The 20,028-nt window shown below is 42.7% G+C and overlaps 1 protein-coding gene across 1 annotated transcript; it reads left to right on the top strand.

Moving 5' to 3' along the window:
* Positions 1-7,602, top strand: LOC143508874 (extracellular calcium-sensing receptor-like). The gene is made up of 6 exons (XM_076997476.1): positions 1-236; positions 398-698; positions 857-1,630; positions 1,794-2,018; positions 2,128-2,251; positions 6,689-7,602. The coding sequence occupies exons 1-6, from the start codon at positions 1-3 to the stop codon at positions 7,600-7,602; spliced, it is 2,574 nt and encodes an 857-aa protein (XP_076853591.1).
* The last annotated feature ends 12,426 nt before the right edge of the window (positions 7,603-20,028 follow it).

Raw genomic sequence — 20,028 nt, 5'->3', positions numbered from 1 at the left:
ATGCAGATCACTTCAAGTCTGGTGCCATTTGTATCAGTGCTGTGGATGACTGTGTTCTGTTCTGCAGGATGTAAAGCAAACCCAGTCAGCTGCAGACTGTGGGCTGAGCCTCAGATACCTATTTTGTCTATGGATGGAGATTTTATAATTGGAGGGATATTCTCTATTCACTACTACGTGAGATCAGAGCAGACCACATACACGATGATGCCAGCACTACCACAGTGCGCTGGGAGGTCTGTCTGTGAGGGTTGAATTGATTTGTCATTTATTTACAATTACAATGAGAAATGAAATTGTTAAGCTGTTACTTTTTCAAGTCTTGTACTACTTATTTTAAAGACATTACAAGCTGTGTGTTTGCCTGATGTATTCATAGTTTTATGTCTTGTTTTAGCATGGAATTCAGGCAGTTGCGCTTCGCACGGGCCTTGGAATTTACAATCAACCAGATCAATAACAGAACAGATCTCCTGCCGGGCATTACGTTAGGCTACCAGATATACGACTCGTGCTCTGATGTGCCGATATCAGTGAAAGTTGCCTTTCAGTTTGCAAATGGCTTGGACCCCGTATTCAACGACACCGATGCCTGTTTAAATTCTACAGCTGCTGCTGTTCCAGCTGTCGTAGGACATTCTTCCTCCACTCCGTCAATTGCCATGGCCAGAACGCTCGGGCTTTTTGGAATTCCACAGGTGAATATCATTAGTTTAAAGACATAAATAGTTGTGAAACAATGCTTTATAAATTATGTCACATATATTATTTTAAGATGTGCCGAGAAATATGTGCAACGTTATAACTAAATCAGCATACTGAATCATTCTCTTTTCCAACACCCACTGACTTGCAGGTGAGTCATTCCGCAACCTGCGCGTGCCTAAGCGATAAGCGTGAATTTCCCACCTTCTTCAGGACGGTACCTAGTGACCAACACCAAGCGGCTGCATTGGCAAAAATGGTGAAGTATTTCGGCTGGACATGGATTGGGGCAGTACGCAGCGACAACGACTATGGAAACTACGGAATGGCAACGTTTCTACAGGCTGCGCAGGAGGAGGGGATCTGTGTGGAGTACTCCGTGGCTTACGTTAGGACACAACCGCGCAGTAAACTGGAGAGAGTAGCAAACGTCATCCGTAGATCAACGGCCCGAGTAATAGTAGCGTTTCTAACCTCAAGCGACATGAAGTTTCTCGTGGAAGAACTGGTACGAAAGCCATTGCCTCCGCTTCAGTTGATAGCCAGTGAATCATGGATCATACATCCAGACTTTTTGCGGTATAACATTTGTGCCGGCGCTTTAGGATTTGGTTTCCCCCGGTCAGTCATCCCAGGTCTTCGTGAGTTTCTACTAGACCTTTCTCCAGCACAAGCATTGAAATTGCCCATATTAACGGAATTTTGGGAGAGCTCGTTCAGCTGTAGCCTAAAAGGGCGGACAGGCGTGCGGGAATGTGACGGCAGTGAGGACATCCGCGCGCTACAGAACCCATACACAGACACGTCTCAGCTGCGCATCACAAACTTAGTATATAAAGCTACATACGCCATAGCCCATGCTATCCACGGAATAATCTGTAATGACATGCACTGCGACAAAACTAATGAATTTGTCTCATGGCAGGTATTTAAATCTTAATTTATATATTTAGATTTAATGGATAAATGTCCACTAACTATACAGCATTGTATTAATGTAATACGGTATTATCTGCATCTAGACTATTTTTTTCGGTAGTGGAATATACCCATTGTAATGACCTTTCATTAAGTCATATCAATTTCAGATACTCGACCAGCTCAAGAAAGTAAACTTCACCACAAAGAATGGTTACCAGGTCAACTTTGACTCAAACGGAGACCCTGTAGCTGCCTATGAGCTCATAAACTTGCAGTTTAAGAAGGATGGTGCTTTAGACTTGGTGCCAGTGGGCTACTATGATTCATCGAAACCGAGAGGACAGGAGTTCAGCATGAGCAGTGATATCAGCTGGGTGGGAGGACAGACAGAGGTACTGTATGACACATGCTGTACTCCATCTGAAGCAGGTGATATAAACTTCAACACCTGACCTGAATGAATGTTTTGCTAATTTCTTTCATTCCTGTTGCCTTTCCAAGGTTCCAGTGTCTGTGTGCAGTGAGAGCTGTCCTCCAGGCACCAGGAAGGCTGTACAGAAGGGAAGGCCTGTCTGCTGCTATGACTGTATACCATGTGCAGAGGGGGAGATCAGTAACAATACAGGTAGCACATCAAAGAGAATCATGAACAATGATTGTTTTACTAGCCTTGTCTTTGTGTTAGGTGAACAAAGATATATGTGTGTGCTCAATGCAGTGCAGGCCAGAACACGTTTGACACAGCAGCATTCTGCATTTATATTATATATAGAAACAGCAGTATTATACGAAGTTAATAATATGGTGAAGTTTACATCTTAATTTAAGTTAATTAAGTTAATTAATATGGTGAAGTTTACATCTGTAAGACAGTCTGTAGGAGTATTCCAAACTCAAATTTACCAAGAAAACATGTTGTTTACATTTTTGTACATTTTGATATATAAATTTGCAATGCTCTTTGAAAAGAAAATCACAGAATGTAGGTTTGCAGAAAATGAAGTTTACACACCTGGGGCCTCATGTACGAACGGTGCGTACGTACAAAACATTGCGAACGCTATGTTTCACGCAAACGGTCAGATGTACTAAATGTGATTTGAACGTGAGAAAGTGCGTACACTCATGACACTTTCACTTAAGGCATACGCATGTTTCTATGTTATTGTCAATTAGCGACACTTAGAGGTGATGCATTGAAATTACAACTATTAAGATATCATTTACGCGCACATTGTAATAAAGCCTGTATTGTGTAAACTAAAGTAAATTAATCAGAAAACTAAACAGTAATTGAATCAGACAATTTCACTGCCTTACTGACATTATCATTCAATGTGTTTCCACTTAGCCTAGATTATATAAACATGCATGAAATGTTGCGCTGGAGTTCTTGGGAGATGGCAGCGTTGGCATTACTGGAAGATATTGCTAATGGCTGAATTCGCTGAGAGCTTGTTTTCCGTGACCATTATGATTTTTTGGCCCATGATGATGACTTGCTTATAAGCCATTTCAGATTTCCAAGAGCTGTCCTCTTGTGCTGAGTTGGGTCCAGTTTTTGAGAGAGAAAGGTGCTGACAACGCTCGGCTTCCAGGCAACTGAGTCGTTTCAAAGAGAACTGGCAGACCGGTCGGGGATATCTCAGTCATCTTTGAGCCGTGCCATGCCAGCTGTTTTGGGTGGGATCATCTGCATGTCAGCTAGTTATATAAAGTTCCCATATGAAGCGGTTGACCAGGCAAACATTAAAGCGCAATTTGCAATAGCCGCAATAGCGCATTAGCGGGTTTCCCTAATGTAATCTGAGCGATCGACTGCACATTTCTATAAAGGCACCATCTGAGGAGAAATTTGCTTATGTGAATAGAAAGCACTTTAATTCCATAAACGTACAAATAATCTGTGATCCAAAAATGTGCCTTACTAATGTAGTGGCACGTTGGCCTGGATCAACCCAATGATTCGTACATCCTTACAAACAGCATGGTTGGGATAAGATTAGGCCTACAAGCTAGCAGAGTGCGTGATGGGTGGCTTCTTGGTAAGCAACAAATTTAAAGCATTTAAATAAAAGCATTATTACATTAATTTAAAACATGGGCAATTGTTAAATTACTTAGGAAACAGCAGCTATGCGCTCAAGGCGTGGCTGATGACCCTTTGTAATCCATAGACTGACTGGGAGCGGAGATACAATTCTCTCCATTCTTGCACCCAGTCAGTCGTAGAGAGGGTGATTGGGCAGCTGAAAAGCCGGTGGTGCTGGCTAGTCAGGACTGGGGGAATGCTCCTGTATTGGCCAGAGAAGGTGTGTCGTATTGTGAGGGCATGTGGGGTCCTGCACAATGTTGTGCACAGGTATGCTGTGCCATTTTTAGCGGTGGTGGATAGGGGTGTGTTTAAAAAATCGATCTTTCGATTCAAATCGATTTTCATTTGAATGATTCGATATCGATTTATGAAACCTGAGATGATCGATCTTTTTTGTTTTTTTTTTTTTTTAAAGATGATCGATCTTTAGAATTAGCTAATTTTCCCCGCATATGCGTACCGTTTTAACGTCTCGCGTTTTATCTCGCGAGATCAGCCTTTTTTTTCTTGAGCACCGCCACTTGGCTGGGGTGATCAGTTAAGCATGGCTGCAGCAAGAGTGAAAAAATGTACCTCTATGACTCAATGAATAGATCTATGATTCAATGAGTTACTAGTTCGCTCTGGCGCCAAAAACTGGCAAGCGATCGATCGCGATATAATACTTAATTTGTGTCCAATTTACACTGCCACCCCCTCCAGGTTCAAATCTCACTCCAAGCGATCTTGAAAAGTTGGCAACCCTGTAGATGTATGGTTACATTTTGGATTCAGAAACCATGATGGTAGGGAAGAGTTGGATAAAAGCACAGCCGTGTGTAAACTGTGCAACATGGAGGTGAAATATTGTGGGAATACCACAAATCTGAGAAATCATTTAACGTGACACCATCCTGATATTCAAAAAACTCCAGAACCCAAACAAACTCCACTAGAGAAGGCATTTGCGATTAAACTATCTACAAGTTCCCCCCGTGCCAAAAAAATAACCGAAGTGCTTTAATTCCACCTTTTAAAGGTGTATGAACCCTGCAAACATGACTTTGTTCATTGTTTTGAAGCGTGGCGCGTGCTAAGTTACAAAATTCAAGAGGTGCACGACCGCGTGAAGCGACAGTGCACGAGCGGAGCCACCGCGATTACGTCGTTTTTGGTGCGCGGACCCTCATGCCGATTGCGACGCGTCAAGTATAAAGCTGTGAAGTTTTCTCAATAGCTGGCAATATTGTTACTGCACAAAGGTACGGAGCCCGTAAGGTGACATCGTGTAAAAAAATAATAACGCGTGGCCACGACTTATTAACACGTGCGAACGAGATAATTAAGGCGTGGGAACGAGATCATTAAGGCGTGGGAACGAGATACTAATGTCGCCTTTCACGCGCGGCAACAAAGTTTTATTTTTTCACAGCAAATCAAGCAGTTCCAAGGGATGTTCGCAACTGACTACCAAGGAGGGGATGTGCACCAACTGCCTGCCTAAGGAAGGTAAACCTGGCATTATATAAAGTAATACTTAATTATCTCGTTCGCACGCGTTAATTGTCTCGTTCGCACGCGTTAGTAAGTCGTGGCCATGCGTTAGTAAGGCGTTCGCACACGTTCGCACGCATTACTAAGTCATGGCCACGCGTTATTATATTTTTTACACTATGTCACCTTACGGGCTCCGTACAAAGGAGCTGTCTCACTCCTCAACATGTTGATCAGCTCCTTTTCTTGCAGAAAAATTTGACAATCTCCAAGATGTCAGAAAGCAGTCATGAATAAATCTTTTTTTGGACCTTAATGTTTACAATATTCAGAACTATGTTCATAAATGTTTTTGTTACATGTAAAAAAAACTACTTAATTTGCACTTTAAAAGGCTGTTCAAAACCACTTTCAATGCCTTTTCTGGTAAAGGAGCTATGTGGAAGAGTGTGCATTAATTGATATTATAAAAAGAATGTAACTGTTGTTCACAGTATAAACATTAATATCTTAATACATTTTAATAAAGTTTTAGTGTTCCTTGTATCATTACAACATTTCACATTCAAACTACACTTTTTATTCTAACTGAAATGTCCCTACAAGAATCGATATTGAATCGAAATGGGAAATCAGTGGTGATACCCACCACTAGTGGTGGAGCAACCAGCGGACCCAGACAAATTAATACGCAGTCTAACCCAGGTTCCATACAAGCAAGGCAACAAATCATAGCTACAATATAAAAAGTGTGAAAAGGAGGACCCAAGTGCCGTCTAACACCACAACTGCGTTAGTAAAAACAGAATGCAAGAATAATAATAAAGAATGAGATCACGCTGAACCAAACAAACAAAAACAAACGCGGAAAACTCGACGCGTGAAAGAGAAACAATATAAGCCGTGAGAGCACGGTAAAACAATAAACAAAAACGATTGTGGAAAAACAAAAGCTCAACCGTAAGGAGACGGGAGAAAGAAAAAAAACAACAAATGTAATAAAATAGCGCGGATAAAAGCAACGTGAAAACTAAACTGAAAACGCCAGGGAAGGAAGCTGGCCAGCAGGCAGAAAACGCTGCAACAAAACAAAACCCTTCACAAAAATAAAGACAAAAAAATGACAGGCTTGTGAAAACTTGAGGTAGGTCAGGGAGCGATGCAGGAGAGATATCTCGAAGGAGAGCAGGAGACAAAACAGAGAGACAGAGAGAGCGGTGATGAGACACCTTGTACTTGACAGTAGTAACCACAGAGAATGAGGATACCGGCTGAGATCGCATAGGAAAACCACAACGAATCAGCAATGATCCGTTTCCCAAAGCTTCCTTAAGAAGCCTTCAGACAGCTGAAACGGATCATTGCTGATTACGTCACGCAAGTCTAGGACTGACTCGGGTGCCCCTCCTGGTGGTAGAGGGAGTGGCAGCCGAGCCAGTCCTGACAATTAGAGAATTGTTTCTGATATGTGGATCTACTTTCATCACATTGTAGATTCTCTGGACTGTGTGCGGTGCCCTCCTGAGTTCTGGCCAAACACCAAACAAGACAGCTGCCTCCCCAAACCTGTTGAGTTCCTGTCCTGGAATGATACTCTGGCCATTATTCTGACAGTGTTCTCCATCACTGGGGCCTTCATTACTGTGTCTGTAGGTGCAGTCTTCTACAAACACAGGACGTCTCCCATCGTAAGAGCCAACAACTCAGAGCTGAGCTTCCTGCTGCTCTTCTCTCTGAGTCTGTGTTTCCTCTGTTCACTCACTTTCATTGGTCAGCCCTCTGAGTGGTCCTGTATGCTGCGCCACACAGCGTTTGGGATCACCTTCGTCCTCTGCATCTCCTGTGTTCTGGGGAAAACAATAGTAGTGTTAATAGCCTTCAGGGCTACACATCCAGGCAGTAATGTCATGAAATGGTTTGGGCCTCCACAGCAGAGACTCAGTGTTCTTGCCTTCACTCTCAAACAGGCCACTATTTGTGTGATTTGGTTAAAAGTATCTCCTCCTTTCCCTTTTAAAAATCTAAAGCTCTACAAGGAAAAGATCATTCTAGAATGTCATTTGGGATCAAGCATAGGTTTCTGGGCTGTTCTGGGTTATATTGGACTGCTGGCTGTGTTATGCTTTATTTTGGCTTTTCTAGCACGGAAACTGCCTGATAACTTTAATGAAGCTAAATTCATCACATTCAGCATGCTCATATTCTGTGCAGTTTGGATCACCTTTATTCCAGCTTATGTGAGCTCTCCTGGAAAATTCACTGTAGCTGTGGAGATATTCGCTATTCTGGCCTCAAGCTTTGGATTGATTCTTTGTATTTTTGCTCCAAAATGTTTTGTAATTGTTTTTAGACCAATGAAGAATACCAAGAAACACCTTATGGGTAAAGTTCCCTCAAAGGCTCTCTGAGACCCTCACTCAGGTAGCACATGTATCATAAAGGCCCAGCATCATTATATAAACTGTGGACAGGCATGATTAGACCTACATGTGCATAGTGAATCAGTCTCACGCATAAACGTTTAGTCACTGTTTTATGTTTGTGTCAGCAAGCTTGATGAACTTCACATGCTGTCTGATACAGAAGGACATTTCAGATAATTGTTCTAAATAACAACCTATTTATCTGAAAGGGTCTCTCCCATGTCTATTCAAATATTATTTTATATGTATTTTTATAATATATATGAAATCTTGTATTATATGTTGTTATATTTAATAAAAGTGGTTGAGTTATCTTTCACTTCCACGTGGCTTGAGGACTCGTGAAATGTTTTGAGCCTGTTCAGCAGAGCATCATCATATTTAGCTGTACTCTGGTACAAATGCTGATCTGTACTGCATAGCTCATAGATTCCCCCACCAGGGTTGCCAACTCTCACTGTTTTCACACGCTCTCACGCCACACTTCCGATATCTCACGCCGAAAAAAAATATCCAGTTTATTTACCTCAGATCCACATATATGATTCAATACGTTACTAGTTCGCTAGCTCTGGCGCCATCCACCGGCGATATAACACTGAATCTGTGTCCATTTTACATTCGCAGAGATCTCAGACAGAGTGACAGAGTTTGCAGCTTGGGGAAGGAAGCTAGAGACACTGAAGCTCATGAGATGGAGAGGAGGCCACAGCAGGAGAGACTTGGGAAACATCCAATAAAGAGGTGACTGTGGATGCCATTGGAGTAGATGGCTTCACCCACTGCACACAGACACTGACACAGTCACTATGGTACAGTGCAAAAGGTTTCATCTCACATAGTGGCAAGAGGATGACTTGACTCTGCAGTGGCATGAACAAGAGTAGAACCTTACTCTTGATAAACTCCAGTGATTCAGAAAAATCCACACGTTAATTTGAACAGACTCCAGGTTCAATTTTGATATCTAGAATCACCTTAAGTAATTTTATTAGTTTTCTTGTGTATAAATTAATCAACAGTTGTCACAAGGCAGAAGCAGCAGGAGGCGGAGGTTGAGCTATAAAGTCTGGTCTATTGCAACATCCATCAGACGTACAGCTCAAGCAAAATAATAAGATACCATGGTGACAAATGTGTTACAAACACTTTAAATGGCCGGTATGTTCCTTATATAAGTTAATCCTTCATTTTAACTCATACTATCCCTAAGTGACACACAGGACACTTCCTGGATGCAGTCATGTGACAGTTGTGAATTTATTTGTACATGTGACCTCAGGTGGTGTGCTTGATTGGCACAAGACACAAAATCTGCTCATTTTTAAAAAGCCTGATTTTGTTTATAAAGGTATGTCCCAGACCATTTAACAATTCTATCTTCTCAAAAACATGTCCTATATTACATATATTCTGTTTTGACCCAATTTCTTGAACAAAATTATAAAAAAGAAGTTAGGAAAAGGTTCTTGTCTATATATGTCACATAGGGATTTTAACCTTCAGATAGTTACGTAAGATGCCATGTGACCTCCTTGTCACAATAAGAAAAATGCAAATAAGCTAATCAATTAATTCAATTGTTTTCAATCAATATTTTCTGATGTTCAATTCAATGCATATTTAGGCAAATATAAACCTAAAATAAAATTAATTTAAGATAAATTTAGTATTAAAATATATTATTAAACAATTATTACATAACAGTATATCGCTCCATGGTTTTATGTGACATTTAACACAAATAAGACTTTTACTGTATGTTGACCATATTTCAACATAATTTTAATGATTTGTAGTATGAATTCCAATAAGCGATACAGTGTTCAGGATTTACTCAATATCATCACTGGAGATGACAGTGAGTTTGAGGGATGTGAAGAGAGCTCAGATGAAGACCCCGAAGAACCACAACCACAATTACGTCACACACAGACACTGACACACACACACACACACACACACACACACACACACACACACACACACACACACACACACACACACACACACAGACAGACACACACACACGCAGACACACACAGAGACAGTCACACACACACAGTCACACACACACAGTCACACACACAGTCACACAGACACACACACAGACGCTGACACAGACACACACACAGTCCCACACAGACACAGTCCCACACACAGACACAGTCACACACACACACACACACACAGTCACACACACACACACACACACACACAGTCATACACACAGACACAGTCTCTCACACACACACACAGTCACACACAGACACTGACAGACACACACACACAGTTCCACACATAGACACAGTCACACACACAGTCACACACAGACACAGTCACACACAGACACACACACAGACAGTCACACACAGACACAGTCACACACAGACACAGATGCTGACACACACAGATGCTGATACACACAGAAGCTGACACAGACACAGTCACACACACACAGACACAGTCACACACAGTCACACACACACAGTCACAGTCATACACACAGACACAGTCTCTCACACACACAGTCACACACACACACAATATGACGTAATTTTATACGGTTTGCACAGTTTTTATATGTTAACAAATACATTTGAAAAAGATTATTGTTAGTTTTAACCAGCAGTGTTGTTATAAATGCAAATAAAAGGGAAAATCTGATTTACTAAGTAAAAACTTGATGTATTTTCAGACTAGGAATAAATATACCACAAACACCCGATGTGACATATTTGTAACATTACAGATCTTTGATACTAAAAGGTAAAATCTCAAAAACAAATTCAGAAATGTGTTCCTTGTGGTCCATTCAGTCTGTTTTCAATCCCACATAATTTTCTATTAAGGTGATCTGGGTCTGGGATCTTATGGGTTAAGGCACAGTAAGTGCTTTAAGTAAAGCTTGGCAAAGTAGCACACACTAAATGAACACAACTCTCAAAAGTCCAAGTGGCAGGCAAAGTCCAATGGGGTGGCTCTGAAGCTTCAGATGAGGGGAATGTGCATCACCGGATGACAGAACCTCTACAATTATAAAGGGGCAGTGGCGATTGAGAACAGGTGATGCTAATTAGACAGATGTGATTGTAAACGAGGGATTGTGGTGTTGTGTCTGGGAGTGGGCGTCTCCCCTGTGGACCTGGAAGGGCCTACTGTGACAACAGAGGTGTCAATTCCAGGTTCAGAAAGTAAAAGTCCTCACCAGGATTTTGCTCAAGCTTGCTAGATTTTCAAATTAGTGCAATCCAGGTAAAATTAGTGGAATCAACACAATCCAGGAAGCCTGAGCAAAATCCTGGTGAGGACTTTTACTTTCTGAACCTGGAATTGACACCTCTGGACAGCAGTGACATGCAAGAAACTGGACAAAAAAAAACAATTGTTATCAAAAACTCATTATTTTGGTCTCCTAAAGAATTTAAGGGCGTACTCACACTAGGCACGGTTTGCTGGTTCCGTGCTGGAGCCCGGTTATCCCCCCTCCCCTCTCCCCCTCTGGCCTGCATTCACACTCGCTTTATCAAACCGGCCCGAGCACGCTTACGTCATCACAACGTGACTTTATTTGGAAAAAAGCGCGCTCGCACAACACTATGGAGTTCACGATTCTCTTTTTATTGTATTTTTGGAGTCGTTTTGGGAGTGCAGAAACACGGTGCAAGCACAGATTTATCGATAATTTAACACAACGATTGTCTGCTAATCGCTTTGCACGTCATGTTTGAGTTCCAGCGAAATGAACCAATCAGACGAGGCACCAAGCGAACCGTGCCCGAGTCCACATGAATCGTGCCCTGGCCCACCTCTTCAAGCAGGCCCGAGCACGGTTAACTGATCCGGGCCCGGGCACGGTTGGAGCGCTCACACTAGCCAAACAAACCGTGCTTCGGCAGGGAACCGTGCCTGTTCAGCTGAGCCACAGGCCCCGCCCTTCTCTGGCTGAATCTAGGCCTGGGTGTGTCTCCCAGCCAGGAAGCAACAGACTGTCCTGTCCCAGGTGACAATGATTTAATGATTAGCCTGAAGGTTTCACTCACAGTTTCACTTACAGGGCAACAAGCAATGTTTGTGGGGAAATGGACACTGTGGGATTAAGAGACTTGGTTCAAAAGGAAGAAGGAGCCGGTGAGCTAGGAATTGTTTTAAAAGCCTTTTGATTAATTTTGATAAGTGCTGTTTCAATTAGACTAAATGTCTACGACTAAAATCATGATATTTAAAATAATGTATGGTGTAATTGGGATATTTATTGATTGATGAGTAATGTGTGTTTTAAAAATTGCTGATGAATAAATTTGCTAAATGGGAATTTATAAAATGTTAGAAATGTAAGGTTAAAAATTAACGTTGGACAGCATTATAAATATTTTTGATTTGGGTATTTAATTTTGGTCATAGTTAATTTCGGTTTGTGCTTTCTTGTTTGTGCTTAAGGTTTTTCACTGCTACTATTGTGATCTCGACAACTTTCAAATAAAAGAGGAAAAGAAAGAGTTGATTCTTGGTCATTGAGTGAAGTCCAGTTTAAATTCTTCTGAAGCAAGCCACCCTTTCAAGTGGGGGAAACCTGCAGTTTAAACCTAAAAAGGACTCGACAGTGAAAAACCGCCTCTGGGGGTTGGAGCAGCAACTCTGCTGGAAAACCAAAATGGCTGAATCAAAGTCATTGGAGCAGCTTAAAACAAACAGAACATCTGCAAAGCGGATATTCTCCAGGCTGGCCAACAACATTGTCCGAATGCATGTCATAATGTCAGAAGAGGAGCTCAAAGACAATCTCAAGAAACTCATAATTGAGGCTAACAAAGTCATTGAAGCCAATGAGGATGTGGAGGCTCAGTATCTCGCAGAATTGAACCTTCAAATAGATTCTGAAGAAACCCCGCAGTTAAGTGATTTGCAAAACGCTGACATTGAAAAAACTGCAAAAGAATGTGAGACAAAACTGAATGAACTGAAAGACCTTGTCCAGCAGACACTTTGGGCAAACTTCGGTGAAGAAGAACTGACAATGGTGGTAAAAGCTGCTGAGGAGAAAGCAGAGAGCATAATATCCTTTGACTCTAGTGGAAATAAAGAAGCCTTTGACTTCATGTTTGACTACATGGAAAGTTTGGTAAAGAAAGCAAAAGAGTTGTATATACAGTGGAAATGTTGGGCTCCCCCAGCTGAGCAGAAAGACTTTCACCTGCGTGTAAGAGAGCTAGAGCAGATTGTTCCAAGGTTGATGTCCAGAAAAGCAGAGTTCATTGGAGCCAAGGCTAGGGAAAATGCTGGAAAAGTGGAGAGTACATCTTGTATCCCAATCCCAACAGCAACTATCCGATTAAAGCCAACCTCCCTCCCCAAGTTTACTGGGATCAAGCGAGACTTTTATCGATGGAGAAGAGATTGGGAGGCTCTGCAGAGTCAAAGAGAACCCAGTGGGTCAAGAGTAGTAAAAAAGTTTCAGCTTATTGACAGTTTAGATGAGAAGATAATAAGAGAGCTTCGACTGGTGACCTACAAAACAGCCGATGACATATTCCGTGTACTGGAAAACAGGTTTGGATGCCAACTAGCTGTTGTTATTGAAATAGTTGAGGAGCTCCAGAGACTTCCACCTGTTAAAAATCATCAACCTAAGAAAATTGTTGAGCTAATCCAAGCCATTGAAAAAGCCCTTGAAGATTTAAATGACCTTGGTGAAACGGGCGCTTAAAAAAATCCTCTAGTGACAAAATTAATTGAAAGCAAACTTCCTGATGCATTGAAGAAAGAATGGCTTCTCTATGCGGCTGAGAGGATACATACTAAACCAGAAAAGCGCTTTGACAATCTAATGGCCTTCCTCAAGAGTCAGGAGAGCATCTATGAGCAGCTTGACCAACTGAGGGATGAGGATTCACAGAGGAAAGAAATTCGACCTGAGCAGAGGCAAGCAAGGACTAGAACCACGAACCAATCAAGTGGCCATGTCTCAGGTTGTGTTGTCTGTGGAGATGTTAAACACAGGAAAAAGTTGTACTTCTGCAAGAAATTCTGTGTACTTAATCTTACAGAGAAGAAGGATGCAGTGAGGAAGTTGGGAGCCTGCTGGAAATGTCTGGAGGTCCACAATGCTGATGATCACTGCAAAACTTTATTTTTGTGTAAGAATCCTGGGTGTGAGAGTAAGAGAGACATAGACCACCACTACTACCTGTGTCCAAACGCTGAACTATCTAGAGGGAGCATGACGCAAAGAAGGAGAAGGAGTGGAACAGTGGGAGGCGGCAATATGGGGAATTATACTGAAGCCCAAGAAGAACTCCTTAGGAAACTCTCACCTGAGTTAGCTCAACAGTGCCGGGATGCATTTTGCAACACTGCGTCAAGAGTCGCCCATATTGCAAAAAGTCACTCAAGCCTTTTAGAGGAGAATGGTTTGATGGAGTGGCCTGTTAATGATGATTCTAGAAGTCACAGCTAATGATGGACAGAAAATTGGAACCCTGATTGATCTAGCTTCTGATACTAATTATATTACACATAAAGCAGCAGGTCGACTCAATCTCAGAGGTGAAGACATCACTCTTGTGGTTCATGGTGTATGAGGCATGAAAGTCTCTGTCAAAACAAAGCGATACCTCCTAAGAATCCGTATCCGCAGTTCAAGAGGCACTCTCAAGTCCCATCAGCTGGTTTGTTATGGCCTAGACCAGGGATGTCAAAGTCAAATACACCGAGGGCCAAAAAAACAAATTTGCTACAAGCCGAGGGCCGGACTGGTTCAATGTTTATTAAAAGATATTAAAATGATTGCACATAGCCTATTGAACCAAGACCTAACACAGTGTATATTATTTAATGCTTAAATGAATAAAGCAATATTTTCTTATTTTCAAGTGAAAATATTTTTCAACAAGCAAACATGAATAAAGTAAAGGTTTGAAAAGTGCTGGAATTTAAGTTAAAGTACTTGAAAATGCTTGAAATTGTAACTACTTCGTTTCACAACAAATAACTATCTGACTGAACAGTTCTCTTGTATCTTGTAATTCCAGGACGAAACATGAGAGAACGTGAAGACGTTAATATTGGGCGTTTTGAAAATAAACAACCATTAAATAATGTGAATAAAAAGCGAATTATTTCGAATCATTTCGAATATATGTATAAATATTTAACTTAATTAAGTTTAACGTGCTGGGAAATATTGAAATGAACCTTGAAAGTGACGTACAAGTGCTTTAATTCCACCTTATAAAGATGTATGAACCCTGCAAACATGACCGTTCATTGCGCTGAGGCGCGGCGCGCGCAAAGTACAAAATTCGAGAGATGCACGACCTCGCGAATCGACAGCGCGCGAGACGCTCGCGCACGAGCTGAGCCACTGCGATTACGTTATTTTCGCCGCGCTGACCGCTTGTGCGCGCTGCAGTGACTTCGCGGGCTACCGTTGCATTGTGGGGAATGTAGTGTTTGTGCGTGCAAAACACCAGCGGGTGGCTGTGGCCTGCGGGCCGGTTCTAATAGTAATTAAATATCGTCCAGGGGGCCATAGATAATCAATTCGCGGGCCGGATCTGGCCCGCGGGCCTTGGCTTTGACATATGTGGCCTAGACAGTATTGCCGACATCCATAAGCATGTGTCCCCAAAGAAATTGCAAAAGTTCTTCCCAGGCATCCCACTCAGTGATTTGACAAGGCCAAAAGAAATCCACCTCCTGGTAAGCCATAAAGAAGGCCAGCTAGCCCTACAGAAAATCTGCACTGTTGGAGATCTCGTGTTGTGGGATGGACCGATGGGGAAAACAGTTGCTGGCACCCATCCTGAGCTGTCTGAAGAGGTCACTATATCAGCTCATACATCACGCACACACTTTGCAAGATCTATGAGAACTGCTGCTGCGAAGTATGAAGAACACATCTGTGTAGCCCCAAGTTACACTACACAAAACAAGCAATCATTGCAAGTCATTCAACCTCACAGATCCAGCTCTGCAGCTACTAAATCCAGGTTCCTAGAGTGGTGGGAATGGGACAGCATTGGTGCTGGCTGCGTCCCAAAATGTGGAGGTTGCTGCTGTGGAAACTGTCAGCCAGGAGGCAAAGAAATAACCCTCGCTGAAGAAAGGGAGCTGGAAGTGGTCAAAAGTGGACTCACATATGTAGGTGCTGATGGCCACAGTGAGAAGCCTCATTGGCATGCTAAGTATCCCTGGGTAGAAGATCCAGCCACATTACCCAGTAATAGGAGTGCAGTTGAAGCTACATTTATGAGGACTGAGAGGCAGCTGGCTAAAGAGTCAGAGTGGAAGACTGCATATGCAGCACAAATTCGTGAGATGGTTGAACGCCGAGCTGCAATCAAGTTGTCCAAAGACATCTTGAACATATGGGCAGGTCCAGTATGGTACATCAGCCACCTCATAGCACTAAACCCACACTCCGTCACAACTCCAGTAAGGTTGGTCTGGAACAGTAGTCAGAAATGCAAAGGGGTGAGTCTAAATGATCTCCTGCTAAAGGGTCCTGATGTGCTAAATTCAATTCGCACTGTGCTCCTCAAGTTTCGAAGTGGAAGGTTTGCTGCTCTGGGGGACATACGAAAAATGTATAATTCGGTGTGGCTTGAGGACCGAGAGGTGCACCTACATAGGTTCCTGTGGCGTGATTCTGAGGAGGAGGAACTGAGTGAATTTGCAATTACATTGGTGATAAGCCAGCAGGTTGTATTGCTCAACTTGCCCTAAAGGAGACAGCTAAACTCCCTCAGTTCAGTCATTTTGTGGAGGAGCGTAGAGTAATAGAAGAGCATAGCTACGTTGATGATCTTTTGACCTCTCATAATAGCTTAAACCAGCTCAAACTCATTACAGAAAATGTGGAGCAAATCCTAAATGCAGGTGGGTTCCAATTAAAACCATGGGTCTTCTCTGGCCAAAGTGGGAGGCAATCTGTGGGGAAGCAAGAACAGAAAGACACTCCAAAAGTTATGATTCTGCCGAATCAGCTCAAAGAAGAGGACAACAAGGCCCTTGGCTTGGGCTACATCCCAGAAGGCGATAAGCTCCATGCCATGGTTGGAATTAATTTCTCAAAGAGAAAAAGGAAAATGAGGCTTGGAAAAGACCTTCGACTAGAACAGGTGAAAGCTCAAACTCCAGACCCACTGACACAATGAGAATTACTCAGCCAAGTTTCTAGACTGTATGACCCAATTGGTCTGACAACACCTGTCAAGCAAAAAGGGGTCATCCTGGTTCGCAAAGCATTTCAGGAGGCTAAGCAAATAACCATCAAAGATACCTGGGACCTTGCACTTTCAGAAAAGCTTAGAGCTGATGCCATCGGTCTCTTTGAAGAGTATGCTCAGTTGGGCGAGATCAAGTTTCCAAGAGCTCTGACACCAGAGGGCGCACCTGCTGAGCCTGATGCAATAACCTTTTCTGATGGCAGTGAGCAGGCTTATGGTGTGGTTCTCTACTTGCGATGGGCATGTGATCAAGGTCCAGTAGTAAGATTGGTGGAATCTAAAGCTAAACTGACACCCTTAGACCACAAAGGGGAAGCAGTCAAGGCAGAGCTGTGTGGAGCTGTATTTGCCGCTCGCTTAAAGAGGTACTTTGTGCAACATTGCCAAATTCAAGTAAAGCAGTGGTACCACCTCGTCGACAGCCAAACTGTCCTTTGTGCAATTCAGCGTGAAAACTATGGCTTCCAGTCCTTTTTTGCCAATAGGATTGGAGAAATCCAGAATAGCACACGACTTCAGGATTGGTGGTGGATTCCTGGTCTGCTAAACATTGCAGATATCATCACTCGAGGGTCTGGTTCAAAAGATTTAGGGGAAAATTCAGCGTGGCAGCGAGGCCCGAAGTTCCTGAGTCTACCATCTGATAAGTGGCCAATTAAATCTCCAAAAGATGTTTCATCTGATGCAAGAGAGACTGTCGGAAAGATGCAGAAAAAATCTTTTGCTGCAGTGCTCACAAGATCTCAGGTAAAGAAAGAACCACCAGATCCAGAACCTCGAAGACCACCTGCTGGTACAGCAGTCCAGAACCTGGTGAATGTACGACGATTCAGTAATCTGACTCTGCTCATTCGGACAATCGCCCAAGTCTGGCGGGCCGCCAAACGCTTTGTAGACCAGAGGAAGATGATGGAAACCCCAAAGTGGGAGGCAGTGTCATCAGCTGGGGTCATCACTGTAACAGAGCGTCAATATGCTCTAAGAGATATTTTTCTTGCTGCACAAGAGGGCATCACCTTTGCAGCCACCACAATAGATCGTTTGGTGGTTTATAAAGAGGAAGAATCTGGGCTTCTGGTCTGTGGTGGGAGAGTCCAGGCTTTTAATGAAGATAGAATTGGTGTTCCTCTGTTACCATTCAGTGCATGGGTCTCAATGCTGTTGGTTTGTGAAGCTCACAACAGAGGTCATGAGGGAGTGGCTGCAACACTTTTGAAGGTGAGAAAGAGAGCATGGGTCATCAAGGGACGAAGAATTGCTCAGAAAGTTATTGGAAATTGTGTGATCTGCAAGAAATCCAAAGCTAGACTATGTCAGCAAGTGATGGGTGATTTGCCTCAAGAGCGAACCAGGCCAGCAGCCCCATTTGAGTTTACAACAGTTGACCTGTTTGGACCTTATCAGGTTAAGGATGATGTGAAGAAGAGAGTCAAAGTAAAGGTTTGGGGGTTATTATTCTGCTGCATGGTCAGTAGAGCAATTCACACAGAGCTCGCCAACAGCATGTCAACTGAGAGTTTTCTAATGGCTTACCAGCGATTCACAGCAATTCGAGGGCATCCTAAAAAGATCTGGTCTGACCCAGGGACCAATTTTGTTGGTGCCAAACCTGTTCTGGAGGAATTGTATCAGTTTCTGGATATGTTGAACAGGTCTGCTGTGGAAGAAACCTCAGCTCAAAATGGAACTGACTGGCAGTGGAAAATCCAACCAGCGGATTCCCCTCATCGGAATGGGTCTGCTGAAGCAGCTGTTTGGGTTGTGAAAAAAGCATTTCACAGTCTTGGAAAAGAGTCAGGGCTCAGCTTCAGTGAGTTTCAAACAACACTTCAGCTTGCTGCTAGCCTTGCAAACGAACGCCCCATTGATGCCAGGGTACAGAGCCAGGAAGATACTGTCCAGTATATTACACCTAATTCACTCCTGCTGGGACGAGCTTCATCAAGTGGTGATTGGAAAACATTTGACTTCGCAAGTTATCCCTATAAAAGACTTCAGGAAATGCAGCATCAGGTTAACAAATTCTGGAGGTCCTGGAGTCAGCTTGTTGGGCCTAATCTCTTTGTCAGAAGTAAATGGCACACCACTCAAAGAAATGTTGCAGTTGGAGACATTGTCTGGCTGTGCGATCAAAATGCGTTGAGGGGTCACTTTAAGCTTGGGAGAGTCATTAGTGTCAATCCAGACCTCAGAGGCATTGTTCGGGATGTGAATGTTAGAGTTGCATCAAGTTCCTGCGCACCAGATGTGAGGTTCACACTTAACCATTCTGCATCCAAGCATCCTAGTTCCTGAATTCCGAAGGACATTCAGTCCACAATCCTTCACAGGGATGTCAGACGGTTGGTAGTCCTGCTGACAGTAGAGGAGCAGGCAGGAAGCCCAGGAGGGACTAAGGTCATAAATTGATTGTATGCGATCTTTCCAGCGTTTCCGTGGGAAGTTCGAGTGGGAGGTGTTGAGCTGAGCCACAGGCCCCGCCCTTCTCTGGCTGAATCTAGGCCTGGGTGTGTCTCCCAGCCAGGAAGCAACAGACTGTCCTGTCCCAGCTGACAATGATTTAATGATTAGCCTGAAGGTTTCACTCACAGTTTCACTTACAGGGCAACAAGCAATGTTTGTGGGGAAATGCTGGGGAAATGGACACTGTGGGATTAAGAGACTTGGTTCAAAAGGAAGAAGGAGCCGGTGAGCTAGGAATTGTTTTAAAAGCCTTTTGATTAATTTTGATAAGTGCTGTTTCAATTAGACTAAATGTCTACGACTAAAATCATGATATTTAAAATAATGTATGGTGTAATTGAGATATTTATTGATTGATGAGTAATGTGTGTTTTAAAAATTGCTGATGAATAAATTTGCTAAATGGGAATTTATAAAATGTTAGAAATGTAAGGTTAAAAATTAACGTTGGACAGCATTCTAAATATTTTTGATTTGGGTATTTAATTTTGGTCATAGTTAATTTCGGTTTGTGCTTTCTTGTTTGTGCTTAAGGTTTTTCACTGCTACTATTGTGATCTCGACAACTTTCAAATAAAAGAGGAAAAGAAAGAGTTGATTCTTGGTCATTGAGTGAAGTCCAGTTTAAATTCTTCTGAAGCAAGCCACCCTTTCAAGTGGGGGAAACCTGCAGTTTAAACCTAAAAAGGAGGAAGCACTTGACAGTGCCTGGGCCCGG

This window comes from Brachyhypopomus gauderio, chromosome 2, assembly GCF_052324685.1.
Source record: "Brachyhypopomus gauderio isolate BG-103 chromosome 2, BGAUD_0.2, whole genome shotgun sequence".
NCBI lineage: Eukaryota > Metazoa > Chordata > Actinopteri > Gymnotiformes > Hypopomidae > Brachyhypopomus > Brachyhypopomus gauderio.
Note: the sequence above shows the minus strand (reverse complement) of the source record. Positions and strands in the feature narration are given on the sequence as shown.

Bases quoted from the DNA above. Each gene is read 5' to 3' on its own strand.
- LOC143508874 (XM_076997476.1), top strand. From the start codon at position 1: ATGCAGATCACTTCAAGTCTGGTGCCATTTGTATCAGTGCTGTGGATG. The intron at 699-856 runs GTGAATATCATT...ACTGACTTGCAG, and splicing joins GGCTTTTTGGAATTCCACAG to GTGAGTCATTCCGCAACCTG. The intron at 2,019-2,127 runs GTACTGTATGAC...TGCCTTTCCAAG, and splicing joins GGGTGGGAGGACAGACAGAG to GTTCCAGTGTCTGTGTGCAG.